At 40.9% G+C, this 25,906-nt stretch overlaps 1 protein-coding gene across 2 annotated transcripts in view; it reads right to left on the reverse strand.

Annotated features, from left to right (window-relative positions):
• nup214 (nucleoporin 214) overlaps positions 1-25,834 on the reverse strand; it is a 28,020-nt gene extending 2,186 nt beyond the window's left edge. Inside the window, exons 1-34 of one of the 2 annotated variants that reach the window (XM_084035206.1) lie at positions 25,670-25,834; positions 24,661-24,856; positions 24,372-24,526; positions 22,611-22,809; positions 22,445-22,515; positions 22,269-22,332; positions 22,030-22,133; positions 21,303-21,409; positions 21,077-21,146; positions 20,067-20,190; positions 17,471-17,629; positions 16,519-16,954; positions 16,293-16,429; positions 16,081-16,163; positions 14,164-14,247; positions 13,727-13,876; positions 12,667-12,825; positions 12,460-12,563; positions 12,187-12,366; positions 11,869-11,957; positions 11,692-11,778; positions 10,906-11,214; positions 10,586-10,753; positions 10,123-10,234; positions 8,030-8,087; positions 7,401-7,470; positions 7,205-7,289; positions 6,914-6,966; positions 5,365-6,819; positions 4,410-4,477; positions 4,111-4,285; positions 3,820-3,972; positions 2,658-2,829; positions 905-1,083 (exon numbers count right to left, since the gene is read on the reverse strand). In XM_084035206.1, the coding sequence (XP_083891332.1) occupies positions 905-1,083; positions 2,658-2,829; positions 3,820-3,972; positions 4,111-4,285; positions 4,410-4,477; positions 5,365-6,819; positions 6,914-6,966; positions 7,205-7,289; positions 7,401-7,470; positions 8,030-8,087; positions 10,123-10,234; positions 10,586-10,753; positions 10,906-11,214; positions 11,692-11,778; positions 11,869-11,957; positions 12,187-12,366; positions 12,460-12,563; positions 12,667-12,825; positions 13,727-13,876; positions 14,164-14,247; positions 16,081-16,163; positions 16,293-16,429; positions 16,519-16,954; positions 17,471-17,629; positions 20,067-20,190; positions 21,077-21,146; positions 21,303-21,409; positions 22,030-22,133; positions 22,269-22,332; positions 22,445-22,515; positions 22,611-22,809; positions 24,372-24,526; positions 24,661-24,856; positions 25,670-25,711 (5,857 nt within the window). In that variant the 5' untranslated portion in view covers positions 25,712-25,834. Of the gene's footprint in view, positions 1-904; positions 1,084-2,657; positions 2,830-3,819; positions 3,973-4,110; positions 4,289-4,409; positions 4,478-5,364; positions 6,820-6,913; positions 6,967-7,204; positions 7,290-7,400; positions 7,471-8,029; positions 8,088-10,122; positions 10,235-10,585; positions 10,754-10,905; positions 11,215-11,691; positions 11,779-11,868; positions 11,958-12,186; positions 12,367-12,459; positions 12,564-12,666; positions 12,826-13,726; positions 13,877-14,163; positions 14,248-16,080; positions 16,164-16,292; positions 16,430-16,518; positions 16,955-17,470; positions 17,630-20,066; positions 20,191-21,076; positions 21,147-21,302; positions 21,410-22,029; positions 22,134-22,268; positions 22,333-22,444; positions 22,516-22,610; positions 22,810-24,371; positions 24,527-24,660; positions 24,857-25,669 lie in introns of both variants that reach the window. The other variant, XM_084035205.1, reaches the window with a different exon arrangement.
• Between the last annotated feature and the right edge of the window lie 72 nt (positions 25,835-25,906).

A 25,906-nucleotide genomic window follows, 5' to 3' on the forward strand; every position in this document is an offset into this window, starting at 1 on the left:
ACCAAACAGATCTGAGTGCTGTGAACGTAATACGATACGGACACAGGAAAAGTGTCGACACCCAGGGCAGGGAAGGTATAGAAAGATAAACGGATGAAAGGAGAAATTGGATGATCTGACATTTAATATGTATATGATTAATGACAAAGTCATTAAAGGAGAAGCAAAGGTGACTGAACAGCTTAAAAGCACCATACCAGTGTTACTACAAGTCACTGTCCATCGACATCATCGGCCTCCTAGCTTACTTGAACCCATCTCCAACTTCTCCCAGTACGACTTCCTCATATTCATACTGGGACATGTTGTAAGGTTGTTCTCTCACCAGTATCTTCTTGTCTACATTGAATTGTGGATTGTAAACCAACAAGATTGTTTATCTCACCGCTTGCTGGTCCAATCAGAGCCAGCCAGAGAACTTTTGGGATGCAGCCAAGGAAACGTGCGTTTCTTGTACCAAGAGTGTTCTTGATATTGAGGTCGGCTTACGCCGAAATGAGACTCTCTTGAACTTGATATAACCAGCTAACCCAGAACCTGCTTCTAGCTTCACATTTCAATGGCTTTTATTAGAGTAATACAGTAACTCTAGATAAAATAAACAACACAGTGATTTTCACATGGTTGAGTTACTTAAACCCATCAACTGAACAGTCTCGAGTGGTTTTATACACCGCTTCACACCGAACAGCAATTAAAACAGGTGTTTAAAACAGGTAGGCTGAGCTCTTCAAATGTAAACATTACAGACACTGATGTAACAAAATGTGTTGAAGACAGGAGATCTCTGCTAATGGAGAGAATTAAACTGGTATGGTCCTTTAAAGGAGACGAGAGAGAAAACACACAAAACTAATCGCATAGAGATGAGGAGAGTGGGGGGCTGCTGAGCTAGTAGTCTCACCTCCCGCCTGTGGCTGTGGCTGTCCAAAGCCTGAGAAGCTGCTGGGCTGACTTCCAAACCCAGGGCTCTGCTGGGGCAGGCCCTGCTGGGCTAGTCCTTGCTGGGCCAGGCCCCCAAATGACGGAGCGCTCTGATTGGCTAGTGCAGCGAAGGACGGGCCGCTGGGTGGTGAGGCAAACCTGAACATGGAAGCAGACAGGCGGCATGATGTTGGTAGATGGATATTTATGTTTAATGTAGTCGTCGTAGTAGTTATACCTTCTAGTTATTGATATTGAGCAGGGCAGATGAGACAAAATGAGTGAAAATACTAATCCATGGGGCAGGATGTCATTTAACAGCTAGGCTTTCAAATAGCAATTTATTTGTACAAAAAGAAAACAAGGGAGATAAGAAAGCAAATGTACTGTAATCTGTATATATTACATGTTTAGCTCCTTCAATGTAAACATGCTACATGACAGTGTTATACGGTGTGTGTGAGAGAGAGGACTGAGAGACGGGGGTTTAAACTCTAATCTCACTCCCATTGACTCTCAAGGGAGAGAGAACAGGGAGAATAAGCAAAACAGAGGGGGGAGAGAGAGAGAGAGCAGGTCAGTTTAATCTGCAGGCAGCATGACCCTGGAGTGGGATTATCTGAGGGGAATAATCTAGTCCTGCACAGGGCTCCATAGTTTTGGGCTCATAGCCATGCTCACTGTAACAAAACACATGGTGGACACACAATGGTGAGAAATGATGTGGAGGAGGAAAAGATTATATAGAATCCACCTTTCAGTAGTTTAAAGTTAAATTTCATTCAGAATAAGGCTGACCTTTTGGGAGCTGTAGAGAATTTCCATTTCAGAAAGTTGAGTTAAAATGTTTGTCAATTTTACAACTTTTGGTTAAATTTGGATTTGAAAGAAAAAAAAAAAATGTGTGTGAATTACAGTATGAAGACATTCTCGCTCAGTAAATGGACATGGTTTCAATGGGGCCTCCAAAACTGAATCCATTCGGTTAAGCACATCATCACTTGGTAATGTTAGCCTCGAATGGTTATAGAGGGTTTAACAATGTGGTGAACGGTGCTCTTCAATTGCTTTATGTGTTATGGTTCGTGATGGCGCACTGAGCGAGAAAGAACACAGATGTTCCAAGTTACAAAAAAGCTGCTTCACCCTGCAAGCAAAACCCACTACTCTGCTCCCCCGTCTGTGTTGCTCAAAAAGCCTGGATACACTGACACTCATTTCTCAAAGTAAACTGCTGGTTTAATGTGTTTCACTACCTTGTTACTAAAGAAGACTGCACCACATCTAACATCTGCTGATTTCCCCTTGAATGCCAGAATTTGATTTAAACCAAAAAGAAGAAAAAGATGCGCTTGAATATTCAGGCTGTAACTCAAATATTCTATTCAGGTTCTACACTGTAGATGTGGTGGGGTTGGAGTGGCAGTTCGCTACATGGGTTTTGTTTGAATTATTCTAAAAACATTGTGTTATGACTATTGGATATATTGACAAGTGACCTGTGTCTTTGTGCTTATGTTGGAGTCAATACTGGCTAGCCGGCCGGTTGCTACAGACACCCGTATGCAGCTATCGCCATGCCAGCTTTGTAAGGATCTCCAAAAATGGCAATTAAGAAGCTGCTCAAAAATATGTGTCATTTACTCAACTAATGTGCATTATTGTCTCACACATGTCTATGAACATATTAATGAAAAAAAAAAAAAAAAAAACTTTCACATTCAGTTTCTTACCCAAATCCTCCCATATTGGAGGCCGCTGTTCCCTCTCCAAACACTTTACCAGCAGAGGGAACCATGTTGTTGGGGAAGGAAGGGCTTGAGCCGAATGCTGTTGCAGCACCAAATGCTTGGGTACTACCAAATGAAGGGGGACTCCCAAACACTGGAGCACTGCCGAAACCACCTGCAGTGAGAAAATAGACCAGTGCTTAAAAAGCAGAAGAAAACATACAGGGAGTTACATGGTCCTCTGCACTTTTTCTACGGAGAAAATTGGTCAGTGATGATGCCGTTTCTGGGGCTTTTGAAGCATTGTGTGATTATAACTTCAAATACATTCCACATGCGGTCTGAACCAGGGATAACACACCGAAAGGGTAATGATTGTACACACGTTTATATATATATATATATAAAGAATGTATATAATTGTCAATCATATTTCCAATAACAGTGGATATTTTACCCTGTAGTATGCCCAAATAAGATGTCTGTACATGGTTATTCCAGTTACAACAATGCGTGTGGTGTACAGAGCATTATTGTTTTGAAACAACACAATGTGGCGGCTTAAAGACAGGATGGACACTTCACACCAACCGACAGCCTCCGAGGTGAGAGCAGCAGGGGAGAAGGGGTGTATTGAAATTACAGCCTGGCTCCCAGCATGCCCCAGTAAATAATTGATTGAGCTAATGTAACAAGATTACATTCCCAGTACGTAGGCCAGTGACAGGGCTTTAGTGTGCTGAGTGGTACCAATATCCCAGTACAACTAAAAACATAAAAAGACAGAAGCTCAATTTACATCTTGAAAGCCAAGTCATCTATACAGTAATAATATAAAACATCACTACTACAAGCCCTATCAGGTGAATGTGTGTAAGCGTGGAATTATGAAATCATCACCACCATAAACACCACTATTTACATTTGCTAGGCTTTAGCTCAATTTTAATTAAGAAAATTAATCCCTACCCTTAGGACGAATGAGCAGCACATGGAAACAAGTCTGGTCTGAAAATGTCAGCACTATAAATGATCTGATAAAATGTGAACTGCGCAAGCAAGCATCACTTTTTTAGAGTGGATGAGAATACCTTAAGGGTGAGACAGTAAGGAATGAAGAACCAAAGTTCTGTTGGATCAAAAAGCAACATGGAGAAAGCTTTACTTGATTTTGTCGGAGACGAGAAGGATCCAAATCCCTGGGCTGCGACACTCCCTGCACCAGTGGTGAAGGTCCCACTCGGTTTCTGCTCACCAAAGGAGGACTGTCCAAAACCAAAGGCCTTGGCACCGCTGTTCCCAAACAGAGTGTTGGTACCTAGAGGAAGACAGTAAATGGTTGTGTCTGGTACAGTTTCCATTTGGCACCGCTGGTACACTCATCAACATGTGAACAGAAGTTGTAATAAAAATATATCAGCAATCTTAATTATTTTAACAGATTGCAGCAGTTCACCTGTCTGAGCAGGCTGTCCAAAACCTCCGGGGGCGCTGCCGGTGCCGAATGGGTTCTTGTTGGCAGCGTCTTCGCTTGGTTTGCCTCCGAGGCCTGTGAAGAAGCCCCCACTGGCAGTTGAGCCCGCGGTAGCGGCTGAATTTGAGCCGAACAGAGTGCCACCAGATGATGGCTGCTGCTATGAGAGAAATGTTAGATCCACAATGTGTCCAGAAGAATGGCTTTTATTTAGAGACAATAATATTTATAGTTTGATCTATCAATCAATCAAAAAGTGCAAAATAATAATCAGTGGATACCTGTCCAAATACACTTCCACTGCTAGCTTGTTGACCAAACACAGGGGCTGCAGAAGAGCAGCCAAAAGCTGGAAAAGGCAAAGGAAATAGTCAAGACTGAGACAACCTCTGCACTACCAGATGTCATGTAGCCGATGATGCCATCTCCTGCAACATGATAGCCTTTCATCCTAAATGAGTGTCACATTGAACTTCAACCACCATAAAAATAAGCAGGCTGGCTGGTCAGTTAAATAAGATGATATTTCGCAGACAGCCACCTTAACTGCCCTTAACAGCCATAATACAATCAATACAAGCATAAACATTGGCAGACAATTGGCAGACATATTTGGAGCCGTGTTTTGTCTGGCTGACTTGATTTTACAATTGACTGGCTTGAAATAGTAAACTCAATTACTTTGAAAGCCTAAAGGCATAATTTTCCCAATTTATAAATAGCCACAGGATTCCAATATGAATATGGTGAAATGAAATGACTGCATTGACGTGAAATAATGAAAGTTTTTCTATAGTTCTAACAAATCCAACAGAGCGATACATCCTCTCTCTTGCGGTGTCACATTCATTTCAGTTTCAATTCTACCAGTTAAAACTTTAATTCGTATCAATAATCCATGAACTTAATACTTCTGAACCTGAACCTCAAGTATTTGCATACAAGTAGCTCATGAAAAATAAGCTGTGCCAAATTTAGTAGCTACAGCTATTAGTTCAAAGCATCACACACACAAACGTTTAAGTACATATGAATATCAGATCAGACTTTGTATTGGCAGATACCTGATCGGGATCAGAGCCAAATAAACTTGATTGGGAGTCGGTACATCACTAATCCTTATTTCATCCCATAGAAATGTTGGGTTTCATTATTCAGCGGAAGGAAATAAGACCATTAACGACATACCTTTTTTTTTTTAATCAATGAGAAATAAGAAATCAAGTACAGACTCACCTGAGGTCTGTCCAAAGCTGAATCCTGTCGATGAGGATGTGGTTGTGTTACTCCCAAACACAGACCCTTGCCCAAATCCAGTGCTCTGGCCAAATGCTGGTGCTGTGGTCTGTCCAAACAATCCTGAGCCAGTGCTGCTGGCTGTGTTGGCACTACTTGTGCCAAATGAGAAGGAACTGGCATTGGTAGCAGTAGCCGCACCAAAAAGACTTCCTCCAGTAGTTGCACTGTTAGAACTTGCTCCAAACGCTGATTGGCCAAAAGAAAAGCCACCGGACGTCTCAGTGTTGCTGGCAGGCTGGCCAAAACCACTCACCTGGCCAAACACTGATTTGCCGAAACCAGTTCCAGCTGATGCACCAAAGGCAGTTGAGCCAAATCCTGTGGATGCTGGGGCTGCAGGGGATGAAGGGACTGGGGGGGCCGGGGAAGCCGGAGGTGCAACAGGCTGCCCAAACACAGCAGTAGTTGTTGTACTGCTAACAACAGCAGGGGTGGGAGTGGTGGCTGCAGCGGCAGCTGTGCAGATAACTGGTGTAACTTCAAGGGAACTGCTGTCGGTCGCTATAGGGGCGGGTTGAGTAAAAATAGAACCTGGTTTGTCAGAATTGGGCACCTGAAATCCTGTTGGAGCTACATGGGAGATAGGTGCTACAGCAGGGGTGGCAGCAGCTGAAGTGGGCCCAGGACCAATGCTGGTTGTACTGTCTGGGGTGGCTTCTATTGTGGGAGGTGCACTGGCTGGTGTGGCAGGGGTTGCATCAGTTGGCGCAGTGAAGTAGGGGGGAGGGTCTGGGGTAGGGGCAGATGTGATGAAAGGAGGTGCAGGATTTGGTGCTGTAACTGCGAGTGCTGTGCTTTCTGTTGTGGATGTGGGCTCATTTACTACAAGGGGACTGGCGCTCTCCTCAGCTGGTTTGTTTTCAGGGGCTGCTGTGGGTTCTGAAGGTTGTGGGGAAACCTTTGGCTCCTCTGAGGTTTCTGAAGAAGCTGCAAGTAGACTACTGAAAGAAGTAGGTGAAGCTGAGGTAGCGGAGCTAGGAGGCTTGAACAAGCTGCCTGATGCTGCCCCCTTGGACAAGTCTGCTCCTGTAGAATCTTCTGTGGACTTTTGGAGAGCTGCAAAACTAAACTGTGGTGCTCCTTTGCCGACACCAAGTCCAGTTTCCCCAAAGGTAAATGATCCAGCAGTGGGTTTGGTGGCTAAATCTTTAGCCTCTTCTCCGTGGCCCACACGTAGTCCAGAGAAACTGCCCAGAGTCTCTCCTCCAATTGTCTTAACAGGCTGTGGCTCTATCCTAGCGGCAGTTGTGGTAGACGCAGGTTTGTCTCCTAACATGTTTGGAGGCTGGGTGGGAGACCCAGTGCCAAGAGCAGGGGAGGTGGACTCCTCTCCCGTCTGGCCAAACATGAGCTTGCCGTTTCCACCAGAGGAGAATTTATTCATATCTTTCACTGGAGAGATAAAAGTGGAAAAGAGGAAAAAATAATTATGAGGGTGTATTTAACACCATCGACTATCTGATTGCAAGTTGCTGTATTATTTTACCTTGTGACATTCCAGTTCCCTGTGCAATTGAAGCAAAACTGAAGCCTGCAGGCCTGCAAAAAAAAATTAACAATGAACGTATATGATGTGTAAGTTGGCCACTCAAAATTGCATTTGATTGGATAAATAAAGTATGCACCCCCAATGTAGGATGAGTCAACAAAAATATTTCAATGATTTACAAGAGAGAGAAAGAAAGAGGGATTTTGTAAGATGAATACTCAAAAACATTTTTGACAAGAACAGTTTTCCCCCCATAAAATTCACAAGAAAATGTTAGGTGTGACCCACCCTGATGCAAGGGAGAACCCTTTGCTGGTGCCTTGCTCTGCTGAGCTAGCAGGAGTCACTGAAACATCAGTTTTAGAAACCTGACCTGAAAGACAGAAGTTTATGAAGTCAATCAAAATCACCTTGCAAAAAAAAAAAAAAGTCAAGATGTTGCACACATATGGTCAGGATTATATATTCATCTAACATTGCTTACCAAACATGAAGCCTGTTTGAGGGGTGGTTGTGCTTTCAGTAGGCATCTTCTGATTACCTTGGGTAGGAGTCTGCACAGAAGGTTTTAAACAGGTATTGGCCTTAATACAGAAAACACTCTATACATCTATAATGTTTGAAAGATTAAAAAAAATCATTATGCAGGTTCCTTTGGCCACCCTGCTACATCTGTTGCAATCTGAAAACGGATGTAGTGTGTATGTTTCAGTATGTTTTCAGTCATTCCTATTAAATTGAACAGTGAAAAAGATTTGTGCAAGGACTTTCCCTGTCATCCAACTGCTACATGTAGCATCAACATGGGAGGGAGCTGGGACATTTCTCACCCATGCACTTAATGGTCAGTCTTTACATGCAAAACTGTCAGCAATCTGTGAATTCTCACCAGTTGAATGTTCTTTAAAGATACAGGGAGAAGGACACCAACAATGAATTTGCTATTAAGTAGTATATAAGTACCAACATGTAAATTGATTAAAAATACATTGAAGACATCTATGTGTAAGCCAACATGTCACTTCAATGATAGTTATATAGCGGTGTGGGTGTGCAAACATATGAAAAGATGAACAGTTTGGTGGATGATGGAGAGAAAGGTATAATACTTACTCGTTTGGCCTGGTGGGAAGAAACTGAAGCAAAGATCTGAGCTGCTGCATCTGATGAGCTGGGAAAAGAGAGAAAAAGTATGAGAGCACAGGTTCAGGTGTTTTTTTCCGCACACCATATAATTTTGTGATATTAGCTGCTCATGTTAAAATGGGTATCCACAACCAAAAAACTGGTCTCTGCTTCCAAATAAATTCTTTATGTCCCCGGATGAAAAAAAAAAAATTCAATTCTTGGGAGCATATTTTTTTTGGAAGATTTTGTTCTGGTAAAACAACATATTGAGCTGGGAATCATTTGAAGAAATGTCTGAACCGTGACTGTACTGTGAGATAAAGACTGTAAGGAATCAGGGAAAAAAGCCCATTTTCATAATCTCTCACAATGCCTTACTTTGCTTGTTTGTTATTGTGAGCAGGCTTTATTTGGGAAAAGCCCTAAGGAGGGATGGCCTGCTGAAATATCACGCACAAAAGTGGAGCACAGCCCACTGAGGCAGAAAGAGTACGGTGCAGGAGACCGGAAAGGGGCAAAACAAGAGCGTATGAATCATGGAGTGAATAAAGACCCAAATGAAAGTCATGAAGAAAAGGAAGTGAAGAGAATAATGGTATGAAAAGAGACAATTAGTCAATGTGAATATAATAAATCTAAGTATTCGCTTTGGGTTTTTTTTGGCTCCATTCTCCAGCACACCTTCTTACTATTTAAATGGAAGTGTAAACTATAAGGATATAGTATTGACTCCAATTTGTGCCCCTTTTTTAAAATACACAATTCACACAATAAGACTTAATCCTTAAAAAAACACTGAAAGTCACCACTTAACAGGCTGCATTGTATGAGAGCAGAGACAGGATCATTAATACTGCGTTAGCGTAAGGGAGGTTAAATGAAGGGAAGAAAACTAAAACAGATTTTTTTTAACTGGACATTAAAAGGCTAAGACTAAATACAACATTATGTGCATGATAAGAATTATGTGGAAGCTATAATGCAAATGTAATACATCCCCAAAGGCTGCTAGCCTGTGGCAGCCGTGTGCATTGGCTAAGATTAGGTGGAGTCAGTGACCTGATAAACAAACAGCAGACTCCTCGAGGACTCTTAGTGACTACTCACTGCATCAGAAATAGATACACATGCATACAGGCATGATTTTACAGCATAAATATCAAATATCATTATAATTTTTTTTCAAATCTGTCTCAGAGGCTCAAATGATTTTCAGAATGTAGACTATAGCTTTGAAACACACTTTATCAACCCCTTTGTGAAATTGCCTGAAATGATGTGATGACACAACACCTAAAATTTGTCATCAGTAAGTGCCTACAAATATCGTGGGAATGTTTATGGTTATTCTGCAAAATAAGACAATGAAATACGAATGTTAAGGTTCCTCAAAATCAGTCCTAGTAACCTTCCAGTGCCTAATGAAGTTCCAGTTCTTTGTACGGCTCACAAATTACAATAGGTTTTGGGATATCACTGTATCATAAGTACGGTATCCAAACCAGTAAATTCCAACATATACCAAAGAACTGTTGACATATTCCTGAATTTAACTACCTGGAACATAGAAAAGTGATAATGTTATTTTTGGTTGTAAATGGTTACCCTACATCAAGACTCACTGCCTGACAACCGATCCTAACTTTAACCACTCAAGGTCAATGCCTAACCTAAACCATTCACGGTCAACGCCTAGTCCCAACAACCTGGCAAGAGTTCTGTAAATCAGGGGTACCATCTAGGCACAGGGTTTTTTTTTAACCTATTTTCAAAAATCTGCACTATGGAATATGATGCCAAATTTAATCATGTATAAATGTTTCAAAGAAAAACAAATTGCACATTACACATTTTATGAACCATATTACATACTGTTAACCAGTAACAGTATCCTGTAAGTCCATCCAATGATAGCTAGCTGATAGAACCTCATACAACATACCGTCAGTCTTTCAGTATTTTTATTCTTTCAAAACATACCCTACCTCTCTACACTAGAACATTTCACTTACTCAAAGGTGTTTTCATGGCATAACTCCCAAGCAATGTATAGCTTGGGCTTTTTTTTTCATCTTTACCTGATGATATTGGAAACCGGCATAAGAGGCCCTTTGTCCTTGAACTCCTGGACATTGACCACCTGAGGAACCGTCTTCAAAGTGGATTCTGTCAAGGATGTACTGTCCACAGCTGGAACACACAGTAAAGCACATGTCACCAATCTATCTAAAAAATGTTCATACAACAGACAGGTGTATTTAGATGAAATTAATGTTTCATGGTGATTTAAGCCTGGTTTGAATTATAATGAAACAGTTCAGGTAGTGATTCTCAGATATGATGGGGCGTGAACTGTTCGTGTTATTTGGTCTGGAAGTCTGTGTCTCCCCCTGGTGAATTACAGCGGTTACAGCAACACGATAGTATACAAACAGCTTCTTATACACACAGTGTTGTCCATAGCAATTAAATTTATTCCATGCCATTTTAAAATAAAGAGATTAATGTTTTAAACTTTAGTCACAGTCATGTTATTCCAACCTGTCTTTTGATTGGCCATATGCCTGCGTAGAGCAGCACAGGCTGCAGCCTGCTGGGCGGGGATGGTGACAGGAATGGTCCTCTCAGTTGGTGGGGCTCCATGTTTAACTGTCTTTGTGGCCAGCGCTGTGCTTTCAGCCCCGCTGAGGTTGATCTTATTAGTTGGAACTGAAAAATCAATACAGTTAGCAACATTTATGAAACAAAGCATGCCTACTAGTGTTTAGCAGCTGCACTTGGCGTTGCACGTGACATTAAAAGCAGTCACCTCATGGCTTTGAATGCCAAACAACTCTGTAGCAATAGTTGGATTTACTCACTAGGGCTGGCGATAGGGCTGAGTCCAAAGCCCAAACCCGGTACTGAGTGAATCTTTGTTAAAGGGGTGGACTGGATGGCCCCGAAGCCTGGAAGGATAGAGGGGGTCCTCACGACTGTGGGATGGCGGGGGTTGGACATTGCTGGAGGAATGATAGTAAGAGGAAGGGGTTCTTGCTGTAGTTCCTCCTCCTCCAGCTCCAAGTCAGCTGGATGAGGCTCCAGGGACTGGGACAGAGAGGATGTGGAGCTCACATCATCCAAGTCCTCGTAGTATTTTGGCGAAAGGAAGGCTGAGCGAGACAGGTTGGCTAGAAGAGAATACATTAAGAAAATAGAGATCACCAATACACTTGTATTAAAGTTGCATTATGGTAATATTTTTAGAACACAGTCATAAACAAACATTTCAACATGAATCTCATCAAAGTCATGGAGCTCCACAACTGCTGAATTTTGACAATGTTATTGCCGTTCTTGCAGGGAAATTAAAATCAGCTCTATATAAGAATTCTGAGGATTTAACAGGTTACATCCCTTTACATTAATAGACAATCTTTTCTTGTTCAAAAACCCTTTCTAAGTGAGAATCCTTCCAAGCATGCATTTATTTCAATCCACTTTTTTTCTTTGTTTGACTGTAACTGCAGTCCATTTGAGAGTTTTTGGTAAAGCCAAACAGCATTCATAAAATTTCATGCAACTACAAATGTATAGTCAGCAGAGTCAATTTAAACAGTAAAAATGATTGCATATCAACGTAACCAGTTTGAGCAGGATGTGTGTACCTGGTGCAGTTGAGCGGACGGGAGGCATCTGCCCCTTTGAGAGGAAGTTGCGCAGCTGGGACTGTTTCACTGGCGATATCTTAACGGCTGGAGAAGCATTCATAGTTAGCATGTGTTGAAATTAAGAAATGTGATATTCTTTATGATTTTCATATCAAAATATATAAAGATTGATACCTGGAGATTTGGATTTGGTTTTAGGAGGGGTGGTGTCCAGCCTGGCTTTTAGGAGTGCATCCCTTAAACTCTCAAGCTCGCTTTCCAAGCTGTCATAAAAATAACAGATACAAAGAGTTTAAGTTGCAAACAACACCTTTTCTAAGACCCATTTGCAGTGTGTTGATGCACATCATTAGAAATTAATGCTAATATCCCATTCCACACTGAAATTAATTATTGCAATTTTTAAGGCATTCTTGGAATTCTATGGTAATTAGGGTTAGGGTTAGATTTTCACATTCCTCCATCCCTAAGTGTGTTTTTGCCAGCTCCTACCCGGCGGTCGTTTCTGTAGCAGCACTGCGGTTTATAGTTGGAGCGGTAGTCTTGTTGTAGAGGCGCAGTGAGGTGAGTTGCTTAATCAACTGATCCAATCTGTTCTTCTGCTGGTTGATAATGTACAGGTTGTTGGCCAGTGTAGTGAACAGACCCTCACGCCCCGGCACGGTCATGTGTCTGTGAAGAAGATGATATTGAATATATCAAATAATACTTAACACCAAAGCTTTTCAGTACAAAATGTTCAAATAGCTGGTGTTTTGTGCTTACTTCTGCTTTTTCTTCTTCTCCAGGTGTTTCTCCCATTCCACATCCAACACATCGTTGACATCTTCCACAGCAAACATAACGTACTGGTACAGCCTGCGAATCTCCTAAATAAGGAAAACATTTCAGTAAAAGAGAAAAAAATGCTATGTGTGTAGCTGACTCGTTTAAAGGCCTTAGGAAGAGTATCCACTCATGCAAACATTTCACCTTGAGCTGTTCCTCGCTGCGGGGATCCAGAGGCTTTTTGTAAAGCAACTGTCTGTAATTTCTGTCTCTGCTCAGCTCACTCTGGGCCTTGGCTTCTTCTGCCCCAGCAAAGCCCTCCAGCAAGGTGGTCTTCAGTGTACCAACATCCCCGTGGAGAGACTGCAAATCAGAAATACAGGTTGGAAGAGGAGAGCCGACCTATAATAAGCTTATTTCAACAACAATGTAGTTGTTGTTGGTGATTATTTTGTGGCCGTTTTCCTAACTTTGTTTTTGGCGAAACGAATAAGACTAAAAAGGCTCGTTTTTATTCGTTATAATCTATTCATGTAAAAGTCAATATACTCTTTCAAGAAGTGAATATTTATATTTTTTGGTGCACTTTTCAACATCGTAAGGTAAAAAGGAAAGAGAAGAAAATATTCTACATGCTTTCAACAGATTTCTTTTAAATGCGCTAGCCCAAATAACATTACCCAAATACCCAAATGTTATGCATCGTCTCCACCCGACACAAAGATGATACACATGCTAGTGTTTTTATTTATTCAACCACTGCAAACGTATGACAATGTTTGTTATTCTAGGAGCCTGTGTCCACATTATTCTGAGCACCCGTGTCTTTTTTAATTTGTCCCAAATGAGGAGAAATCGTATGCGGTCGAGTTCCGAGTGCTTCAATGAACACGGACACTGAATGTTGCTGGTGAGTGTTTTTATCGGCGTAAGCCTCGTCACTGACGGATCGCCCTCCTTGCTTTATCATTTTGGCTGTCAGATTGAACAGTGACAAGTTCATCCGTATAAAGTATGAAGCAAGCCAAGCTCAGGGTGAAAAAACAATATCAAACAAATAGGTAGAAGCCCGAATAGATAATAAAAAGCAAAGGGGCGATGCTAGTCTATGATACAAAGGTGGCCAGATTGGTGATGTGTTCTCAAGATCAAGATCCGCTGAGATGAAGGTCTCCCCAGCATCCCGCGAAAAAGGATTTAGGTGGCGAGTGTATTCTCGTTAGTAATATCTGAATATGTTTTGTTTTTCTAACTGTGGTCTTACCTCTGTTGTTTCCTTAATCTCTAAAGTGAAAATATGGAGGTCGTCTGACTCCTTTCTTAACTCCTTCATCTCCTCATTGCTGCCAACCTTGAAGTCAGCTCTCGTGCTCCGCGCCTTAAGATCATCCAACTCCTTCTGGAAGTGTGCAATCTGTCGAACATGCATAGTTATCTTTAGAAACAATTTGAGGAATCATTTTGACACTGGGTGTACGAAATTATCTCAGCCAGGAATTGTGCTTTTTGTGCAATGGTCTACCTAGTTTACATCATTATTAAACAGCACTTTAGTGTTAGACAAGACATTTCAACCACATTGAATGAATGATCTCTCCTTTATTAAGTTAACAAGTAAGCATCAGTTCTGTCATTTAAAACTAGCTAGCTAACCTAGTACAGAGTCTGGTATTCAGGTGTGTACTGGATGCATCATCTTACCTCCTCCAATATACCAGCCATAATGGGATCCGACTCTCTCTTTTGCTGGAGCTGTTTCTCCAGGACCTTTACACTAACAGCTGCCTGCATCGGGAAGTAATAAAGTACAATAAAACCTAGTTAAGTCAGTAGAACACACACACCAACAAATACACACAGCCAAAATAAGCATGAGCAAAAAGAAACATATGTAAGCTAGTTAACTTTTCTTCTGCCACAACAGTTGGTTTCAGTTGAACATTCTGTCGATAGCAAACATTACCAGTAAAGTTTCATAGCAGTTGCAGTTTAACTGACATTGTTACATTCACAATTGCATCAGATCTGTTAAAGGTTAATGTTTTGTATTTTATCTAGCCCCATTTTGAAGTATTATCTTTGGGTTCGGGTCAAAAATAAAATATACATTTTACTTCACTAATGGAGAACAATCTCTTTGGTCGTGTAAAAGTGCTTCGCTCCATGGACAAACTTACAATACCAATAACCTGAATCACTTAGGGTGTGTAAAAATGCCCCATGGGTTGAGTTACACAATTCCACGACCTAGGTCATGGAGATTATGAGAAAAATACCATTCAACAGTGTGTTTCAACAACCCGGGGCGGCTTTTTGAAATTGTTTTCAATGAAAATTAAGCGTTTTGCACTCGGCCTTTGCATTGGTGAGCACTTTTTCCATTTTTCAGCTCCATGCACAGCTTTTTCTTTGAAAAAAGGATTCAAATCAGGGTGGAAAAGGGCCCAACGTCTTTAGCATTTTGACTCATTGTGGTGACTTTCACTTGTTAAACAGAGCGATACGACTTTTCCCACTGTGGTTTCCGTGCTCTGAACAGGAGACATCAGTAGACTAATATGTGGTACTTGAACTATCGGTTCCGTTTTTCCATTCATTTAAACTGTATTATTAACTATTAGGTAGCGTATCATTTGGGGACACTGAACCTGAAGCATGGGAGGGACAGCTGGGACTGGAGGAGCGCTTTAACCTCTCGGTTAGAAGGCAGCAGGGGGATCATTTCATTAACGTGGCAGAATTTCACTGTCACACACTCAAAGGCTTCCCCCACACGTTTTTTAATCATTACGTGTCATGATGAGTCTACGAGTGCTGTGTGACAGGAACTGTGCTGCCTTAATGAAATGAGCCTGTGCTGACTTCTAACTGAGAGGTTAAAGCACCCTCACCCCGAAGCCCAAATGATACTTCTCCACTGAATGAGCTTTTTCTCATAATCTCCATAACCTAGTTAATTCTCTGCCAAATCAATGGAAGATGATTTAGTCTGTGTGAAAGCATTCCAATCCATGGGTTGAGTTACACAATTCCACAAACTGGGCTATGGAAATTATGAGAAAAGTCTCATTTATTATTCTAATAGACTGGATGTTAATTACATTGGATTAATATATTGGGTGTATTTCATACATAGACTGAATGTTGTTCTTTCACTGATGGTGCATATTTTGTTAATGCAGTGAAGCACAATGTTGCTAATTTGACAGTTTTCTTGGAACTGTACTGATCCATTCTAACAGTAATTGTTATTTAACAACTGCTGTCTTCAACCTTGATTGGATGAAGGTTATTTTTTTAGTCCAATGCATAGCTTAGCACCTACTTGAGTACTGAGCAGAGGGGAAATATATCTTATGTTAAAAATGGAGAATGGAAGAATAATACCAATATTGTCTTACTGAATATTTCCATGGTTCTAAATATTCTGGAGGAAGTTGAGGGAACAAAGAGAGGCTCTGTGCCTTCAGTGTGTCCCTATAGAGGAACTTTTGACATTTTGTGAGCAGAAATATAAAAAAACAACAACAACAACAAAAAACCCAACAACAACAACAACAAAAAAGGTCAAGTTAATATATTACAAGAAAAATATTATTCATAATAAAGAGACAGGACCTGTGGTGGTTGGACACGACCTTGGGCAGCGGGAGCAGGTTTCTGGACGACTGTGGGAGGTGTGCTGGTTTGAACTGGACGCACTGGGACACAACCAACAACATTAGAATCACAACCCAAGCCATGAACACTTAAGAATTATTTGATAAAATATCAAATCAGATGGACAAGCTTGTGTATGTATGTGTAAGTATGAAAGTGAAGGACCTTACCCAGTACAGCAGGTGGCTTAGTGACTGAGAGTGGAGGTGCAATCAAACTACTGGAATTGGGGGCAACTGGTTTGGGCAGTGAGGAATTGAGGGGGAAAGACTGTGGGGATGGTGCTGGGGTCTCCAGTGCTGAAAACCTTGAGAAAGAGAAGACAGATTATTTTGTATGGGTAAAGCTCAATGTCTAAGTTGGAATCTTCTTAAAATGTCCAAAATAATGATTTACCTCTCATTTAGATTAAGCTTCACTGTTGATGCGGTAGCAATGGTCTGGGGTGTCGGCGCTGGAACTGGAGTTGCTACTGCCGATGGTTTGATGGTCGGGGTGAAAGAAAACGCTGAGTGGACTGAAGGAGTGTCAGTGGGAGGTTTGGAGGCGAATGAGAAGCCAGAGGTCACTGAACCAAAAGGTGTGGCTACCCCCAAGGAGAAAGCTGGAGGAGCAGATGGGGCACATGTGGAGGGGACAGAGAACGTGAAGCCTGATGATGATGATGATGATGCAGGAGCTGTGGGAACAATGCTGAATGGGGCAGCAGATGATGATGCAGCAAGGGCTGGAAAAGTGGAAGCAGCTGCCGAAGTAAGACCGAGGTTTGGGAATGTCAGTGGGGCAGATGGGATAGAGGCAGCAATTCTGGGTGGTTGGGTTGCCAAAGAACCTGTGGAGAGAAAATAAATTGTTTCTCATTTGATTTCATCACATGTTGGGCAAGTTGTGTCTTCAAGCAAAGTTTGCTAATTCTAGAAATACCTGGATTTGCCTTAGAGAGAAGAAAAGGTCCACATTTTTCATGGTTCTGTCGGTCAGACATTTGCAAAGGCTCTCAGGGAATTTGGCTAAAACTGATTTTCTAGTTTTATAGAAACATAATCATTTTACAGTCTAGTCAAATATCCCTGTATGACCAAAACAACTGGTCTCTTTCAATAGAGTGGTGCAGGGATGACATATTTTTGCTGGCCAACCCCAGAAGTGGGACAAAAAAGCCAATGGAATTTTTCCACTGGATGGCAACACAATAGGAAATTGAAAATCGTACAAACACGTTGCTAATGCAGACTCAATAAATAATTATCATTCTAGGAAATGCATCATTGCAGTGTCTGTGAACGAATAACTGCAGCCCTGTCTGCAACATTTTAGATGAAAACATCTATCGAGTTTACTTTCTTACCTAGCTTGGGCAGTCTCTCCCCCTCCAAGGGGAGGCCAGTGGGGGCGGAGACCAGTTGTTTCACCCCAGGATTGAGGTTGAGCAGAGCAAATGGGCAAAGTAATCCCGCTGTGGATAGCATCAGCATAGTGGGTGCTGGGGGCAAGGTCTTCTCATCAGCTTTGAGGGATAGAAAGATGGGATACAAACACTGAGACCGGGAAATACTGTAGTCTACACGAGTAAGTCAAAGACTCAAAAATAGGTAGATAGTTTCACAAAATATGTCAAACACATAACCCTCCAGTCAAAAACACTCACTCTCCCACACACACAAAAATCCATTTGCTCTCCGTCTGATCTGTGGAAGGCTGCAAAATGTGTCAAAGAGATCCAGGAAGTATCCGTGGCTCTTGGAGTTTTGTATAGAGAATATTAACTGAGAGCCGCATTAATGTGCAGTAAAAAAAAATTAAAAAAAAGATTCTACACAGCTTTGTGCCTCAAACTGCACGAGGGAAATGAGACACAGCAAGTGGTGTATGCTCACTATGTTCAAATTGCTGTTTACTCATGCAAGTATTTGAGGCCAAAGACTGTATGTTAGTGCTGTACTTATCTCATGGTTCATTATGCCCCCCAGTGGTTAAAATAAGAACCCAGAGCTCAGTTCAATAAGGCAGACTGATGTCATCATGTACAGACAACTTTGGTAAAACGCAGTCTATCGCATTCCCCAAAATTCTTGCCTGCTCTTCACACCCACTTCCCCTGCACTCTCCATAATCATGCAGTGTGATGTTCGCTGCAGACAGAAATGGCAAAACCAGCCTAAAACTACATTTAAATAATGACACCGAGTATTCACACCCAAAATTAAAGATGCATTAGTCAGAGTTGATGCTAGTCGTTTCAGATACTTCAAAAAAGGACAATTTGTCCTCTACAGCGATCTCCTATATAAAGCTATTCCTCTAACTTTCATATCATCCATGGACGACAGCAGTAGCTGCTCTTACCAAGTACATTGTGGTGTTTGATTTATTGCCACTGACTCGCCTCTCTGACTATTTAACTGTATTTGCACCTACTGTGTATTCAACTCATGTGCTGCCTGTATGCTTCTGACATTATGAATATTAGGATTTTATTGTCCACATAAATGCAAATATCTACTATGGACACAAACATCCACACACAAAATCCATTTGCATATTCAATATACAAATACATATTGAACTAAACACAGAACATTTTTCAAGATTTTAAGTGTCCTAAGTTCTCCACAAAATAAGCACACAATGCAGAGAACAGGGACAAAAATATAGCATCTAATGTTTAGTTTGTTATTTCTCAAGTGTGACACTTTCGTTGAAAGAAAGTGAGAAGCAAAAAGGGGTGAAAGAGAGCGAACAGAAGGGAGAGACGCATGGTAAACCTCATCAGCATTCTGCAACAGGATTGTCTGGGCTTTGTTGTTTGTTGTGGTCCTCTAGTCTGTCTGAGCCATTTTAATGAGTGCATTTTTTTCTCCACAGATAACTTAACTCCCTTCGCTTTCCTTATCTAATGTCTCACTTCGGATAAAGGTTTTGATCAGACTACAATCATGTCAAAATGTTGCTCCCATTGCAGGATTTTTCTTGCTGGGGAGGGAGTTCTCGGAGTGGGGAGAGATGGGGCTAGACAGCAGCAGCAGCAGCTCTACGTGAATGTCTGGCAGACTAGGCCATTTAAGATAAAACAGTGTACTGAGACGGTAGCTTATCACTATTCTTTACACATGCTGCAATAGAGCACTGCAGTGGATGCTGTATGCACAAAGAAACCTGACGGCTTTCAGCTTCATCTGGGGTGTGTTGAATTTTAAATGTTCTGGAGCTTGAACAAAGACAACAGAACACTGTTCAAGACACCAATTTCTATGAAATTAAAAGTTAATTTTAATATGATAGACACCTCTTTGATTCTTAAATATGCCTATAAGCAACTTAATAACACAGAAATCATTCCTTTGTAGGAAACAAATTGAGAAAGTAACTGCTTTGGAGTAAAACAAACAGGTAAACATATATCTTACCAGCTACAGTATGAAATACTCTAAGCATGCAAGTTCATTAAAACAGGCTTATCAGGGTGGGCGGTATCACAGGTGGCAGATGGTGTACAAAGTCACCTAAACTGATTTCATTCTCTCCACACAGTCCATAATGTCATTTAACTATTTTCTGGAAAACCCAGTGCATGCCTTGAGCTTCACCACAGACATGCAACACCATTTATAATTAATATCACTGCAAAAGTAATACACAAAACTGTCCTACCTGAAATTAAATGGTACAGAAAAAACATCTATCTCAAAAACTCAAAAATTCAACTGCACCAAAGTGAGAATAAACTGTATTTAGCATTAAGCCAACTTCTCTTTATTGGACATATTTAAGAACATATAGCAACACCATTTTGAAAGTTGCTAAATTAACTTTGCTGTCCTCCAAACTTGGTGTTAATTGCAGAAGACAAATTACCGACAATATTAGGGAAAGGTATTGTGTAGATGTACAAACTGGTCAGACAGGAGAAGAGTGGAAGTACACAGAGAGCTAAATAAACTTACTGATGTAGATCGCCTCCTGGCTGGTGTAGTCTATGGCTAAGCCAAGAGGCAGAGTGTCTTCACTTGTGTCAGTCACTGGAAGCTCAGCCCTACTCGCATCTTCAAGGATCCAAAGCTCCCAGATCTGAAACAACAATCAGTCATGGTCATCACAGTCTATGGACGTTAGGTGTGTTTTCCTCACATCAGCTGTCTGTAAATAAAATCAGTTTTATATAAAACAAGACCAAGCATCAGAATGTCATGGAATTTGTTGTAGCCTTGATAAAATCAAGTCTCATTCAACAATAAAGACCCAAGATGACATTATTTGTTTTGCAGTAGAGACCTAATACACTAATTGAACAACTTTAGCACATCCACCTACCTAACTGTCCTCTAGAGGGCTAGTTAAGTATTTGGCATTTGGGCTTGTTGACTGTAGATGGGGGAAGCTCTGCTCACATAAATTATTTAACAAGGGTTTTGAGTAAGAAGACATTTGAAGAACAGTTATGTAACTCTCCTTGATACTTTGGAGCATCTCATTATGCCGGGCTCAAGACTGAAGTTTAACATTGGTTGCACTGATGTACCAAACTTTTTTTATTTTGGTGCACCCTTTTTAAGTGTTTTTATCAGTGATCATACACAGTGGAAATTTCTTATCACATAATGTAAATGATAAAAAGGTGGTGGAGTTCTGAATCACCAATCATTTTTAAAGTTGTGAGGGAGGAGTTCAGGGTGCTGTTTCACTCATACACACGTAGCTGCTAAAGGTGCACTGATGAAAATGTTCTCGCTCTTGACAGATTTGTGTTTTTTCCCCATGACCAATGCACTCCGGGGCTTTGTCATGTTTTGCTTTCAAACTATACAGATCTCATAGTTCACTCTCCTGGAATTTAAATGGATATCCGTCATAGTGCCATCATCGTGAAATTCACCTTTCTATTCATATTCAAAGCAGCATGTTATTTAAACGTGTGATTTCGATAGCATCTTCAGCTTTTCACTCATTTAGGTACCTTGTCTTCTTGTCTGGCAGCTATGACGCTGACTTCAATAGAAGCTGCCGATGCTGCAAAGACAAGGTCCCTGGATGAAAGAAACAAGGCAAAGCAAAACATTAACATCACTTTAACATCACTTTGAAATGAGTCAAACTTAAGCATTTGAAATATTAAACAACATTTATCATGCTTTTGGGTGCCTCCTATACAACCCATGCCTGTCGATCGTGTCAATTCTTACCAGTCCTCTACATGGCTAAGAAAATAGTGGTGTTGTCGCTCCGTGCAGCTGCCGTACACCGTGTCACTGAAGTTCAGATACTTTGTCTCCACCTTTTCATCTTTCTTCTACAAAAAACAACAACAAAACAAATCAAACTTCAACACATTTGCTTTTGGGATACATTCACAGGATGGAACACGTGATGAAACATATACACTATGTATTTCATGCTGTCCCTTGACACGCAACTGGGATTTGAAATGTCATATTCTGTGACAGTTGATATGAACAAGGAGATGTGTGATAAGTTGTGACTTCAGTAGCACTAAGAAACTGACAACAACAGCCTTACATACTGTATAGCTTAGTGGTCAATTACATGAAGGATCCTACTCAAATAAACAATATATAAGGAGGTGCATGGGAGCCTTTATGCAACTACAGAGCCACTACATAAAAATATGGTCACTCCACAAAGCACATGGCCTTCAAAGCTACAATATAAAATCTGGCAGCGCATCTAATGCTACATTTTTTTTTTCTTACCCTGTTCTTGTGACGATGTGGAGAAAATGTCTTCAATTAAACATGAAACATGCACGTGAATCTCATAAGAAATATATGGCCAAATGTATCTACTGAAGAGATGAGTTAGAGAGCAATGAATACTGCAGGGGTCCGACCTGAAGATAATCCAATTGGTATTAGGAGAATTCAGTGGTCTATGGATGTAGGGCGTACTCACAGGGAGGGAGATCAACACAAGCTCAGGAGGGGTCTCAAGGGACCCATCTGCCGCAGCATATACCACTGCAAACACAAAGGTTCTCAGCCACTGCACATCCAGAACTGTGAGAGACAACAGGAAAGAGAGGCATTAGCTGCAGATGGGATTTCGACAATAATGAAAGTAAAACTACATTTAGAATCTGTAATGTATTAGTGACATAAAAAAGTCTCTTATGTGAAGGGGACATGCCTTACCTTTGACAGGTTGGTCAGATGTGTAGAAGTGTGGACACGGGATAACTTTTTTTTCTTCCAGTGCCTTTTCAACAGAGGAGAAAATCATTCATCCAACTCGTCAGTCATTGAATGCTTCATCTCTGAGGGAGCAATAAGTGTTTTATTTTCAATGACGGTGAATTATGTTCACTTACTGGTGTATATTGACTGACTGTGGAATTCATTTTTCCTGCAGCAACTTGTTTTCCTTTTGGACTCCAGCAAACTGTGTGAAACAAAATACATTTACTAAAACTGAGCCGCAATAGAAATGTAGGGGGGACAAGTAAACTCAACTATAATGTGCAGAGTCTCACTCACGACACGTGATGCCGCTTGAAGCAGGTAGCTCAGCCTGCACTTTGACACTGTCGGTAACATCCAAAATCATCATACGTCCATCAGACAGACAGGCGGCCAACATGGATGCCTGTACAGGATTCCACTTCAGGTCTTGCACTAAATTGCCTGGGGGTCCTGCTGGCATCAGTGATGCAAAGGGTAGTTTTTGTTGTCTTGCCTGGAAAGGCAAAAAGAAAAGTTTAAAAACTGAATACTGCATGGAAACTGAAATGTGTGAATCTGAGAAAATATTTGATTCCCATGACATTATTTCAACATGTACTACCTTTTAATAATTTAACAGTTTGTTACATCAGTGTTTCCCCCACGTTCACACAGCAGCGGCGCGCCGCCGCCGCTGAATTTTCTCCGCCGCTGCAAAAAAAATCCTTTAAAAAAAAAAAAAAAAATTTTTTTTTTTTTTTTTTTTTTAAAGGATTTTTTTTAAAGGATTTTTTACGTAGCTCCTTTTAGAAAATGTACAGCGCGTAACGTCAATTGCGCAGCACGCGGCACATCGTCACGTAACCAACATCAAAGAAGAAAAATACACAGCGAGTGTGGCAGTTGTTGGCAGTAGGCTACCCTACACGGTTGCAAAGTTACATTGATTCTAGCAGTAGCGAGTGAAGCGGAAGATCGAAGAAAGAAGGAAAGAGTGAGACAGACAGAGAAAGAGAGAGACAGACAGAGAGAGAGAGAGAGAAAGTAAGTTGCTAAAATGTGTCGCTACATGACCACCAGTGTCGCTCTCTTGTCCTCTTCCCCTGACTCTCACTGTCTCACAAAGGAGCTGAGCTCACCTGAGGTCTATTTGTAGTGCTAAGGCTCACACTGATTGGTATTCAATTAGCTTTATTTTTTATTTTTCATGTGTGTGAGTCTGTGTTCTTTTCAAATTTTAGTTAGGTTTATAATTTAAAAAGATGTGTTTTGCCCATTGTTGCAGGAGATTTCATTTTTGAACAAAGTGTCTTATGTAAAAAACAGTTATGCTTTTGGCATAGCAACCATGTTTAGTGTTTAAGCATTAGGCAAAAATCTGTAAATAAATTGTGCAAATTATATTTGCGTTGTGGCATTTTTTGTTAAATATTACTATACAAAAATATAAAAATCTGTAAATGAAGACACAAAAGGCAAAGTTACAACACCAATAATCCCATCTACAGTAATACACAGGACTGTTTGAATAGGATTTAAGTGCATATTCTCCTCTCAAAGTGCACCAGATTCATGCATTCCAATGTAAAGGGTACAAAAAAATTTCGGCCGGGGGGGCATGCCCCCGGACCCCCCTAGAGGGTTCGGGGACCACCGCTGCTGAAAAAAATCCTGCGGGAAACACTGTACATGCAAGGCTGTATTTAAATGTCAACATAAAAAAAGTAGATTAATTATTTGTTTTTTTCCCTATTTAAGGCATCTGGTTTTTGCTGCTGCTTATACTGGATAGCTCTGAATAGCAATGTCAGCTTTAAAAGCTTAAAATTAGCAGATGAAAACCTTTATTAGAAGAGACTAGTAAGAGGTTTCCCCAGTAGAATTGTCCATTTCATGACATATTTACATTGGACAATTATTTACTGAAGGACTGTGACCTGCAGTAAAGCACAACTAGCAAACCTTCAACTGTGTCTTTATGTTTGTTCTATAAAAAATATGTTCAGACAAACCCTGAAATAAGCATGATATATTTTAAATACAATGGTACATTAAGTACACGACAAAAGTAGTCACCTTGTTCATGAAGGTGCGGACATCATAGAACATGAGGGACAAACCCGCCTCCTCAGATATGCCACATACTGACAACGTAAGTTCATCACAACTGAGAGCCAAGTGGTGAAGAGTCAATTCCACAGGCACCTCCGCCAAAGGTGCTGTCCCCTCAACTAGAACAAAGGACAAAATCTGAATTAATTTGAATATGAGACATGAATGGAAATTCAGATAAAAGTTGTATTGTTAGTTACAGTAAATTACGTGACAATGTAGTGAAAAATTCAAATCTGTACAAAAAGCATACCTATTTCATTGGCATTGCCATCAAATTTATCTGCACCAAGAAAGTCTCCAGTTAGGTAAACTTTGAATGTTCTGTCGAGCCCGACAAAAGTCAAACCAAATTTGTTTGAGACGGCGAGCAGACTGTTTCTTTCTTTTGGCAAATCTTTAGCAGGTTCAAAGACTCTTGTCTTCTTCATCTGACGAAACTGAAAATCCTGAAAAAAAGAAAGAAAAACAAGCACAGATTGTCACTTTAGGGTACCCAATTGTGGGTGGTAAACATATGCTAGTTCAGTTCAGTGACTTCAGACTTTAAATAAACAATACCTGCTAGTAATAAAAATAATACACTGTAAACAACCGTTGACAAGCGTTACAGCCACATTTCTTTAACTGCGACATGAACATTCAGAGGCATACTTGCCGTTTAAATAAGCATCTGGCTACTTTAAACTTGTGCTAGTACGTTGACAACACAGTTAGCGTTACTTTAACCTTAAAATTAAAGTGAAAATGTTGGTTGATAACCCGTTACTGTGCAGTCACGCCACGTTAGCTGATGATGCTAAGCTACGTCGGTAACCTTAACGTAACAGCAACATATATTGAACGTGACTGTAATATTTAATGACTTTATTTCACACACAGGAGTTTGTTAATTCACCCAACGTCAAGCCAACCTTCAACTTTCAATGAGCACAATGTTCTATAGTGTAGCTAATGTGCTAATAGCTTCCGTGTAGCTGTCTACAAACTGAAAACATAACAGTTGCTGTAACCTACGTTAACAGATTTTTACTTGGCTTTTTTTCTACTGTTACCGTCTCTAACTGTCGTTTTTGTCTGCGTTATCAACACTGTCCTGTATATGCTTTGGGGTATGGTTATCTAAACTGAAAAGCAAACGCGGCTAGCCGACAAGCTAAGCTAGCCAGAGCCATTGAAGAGGAACCGGCAGTGCTACAGTGCTATCAAACATTAGCATAAGCATGCTAATCTGTCAACACAACTTGTGGTTAACAGCATACCTTCATTTCCCTCTCAGGAGGGGAGTCTGTGTCGTCACTCATTTTGCCGGACAGAAGCTGTTGTTCCTCTAGACGACCTGTTGTATTAGTTTATTCCTTCCGTTTCTGTATCTGAGCCACATTAGCACATTAGTGTGTCAGGACAGCTGAACACACGCCGCGCGATTTTCCTACAGAAGGACGTCACAGCCACGTAGGATGACAAGTAGATACCAGAGCACCCCGATGACCACACAC

This window comes from Eutrigla gurnardus, assembly GCF_963514095.1.
Source record: "Eutrigla gurnardus genome assembly, chromosome: 19".
In the NCBI taxonomy this organism is placed as follows: domain Eukaryota; kingdom Metazoa; phylum Chordata; class Actinopteri; order Perciformes; family Triglidae; genus Eutrigla; species Eutrigla gurnardus.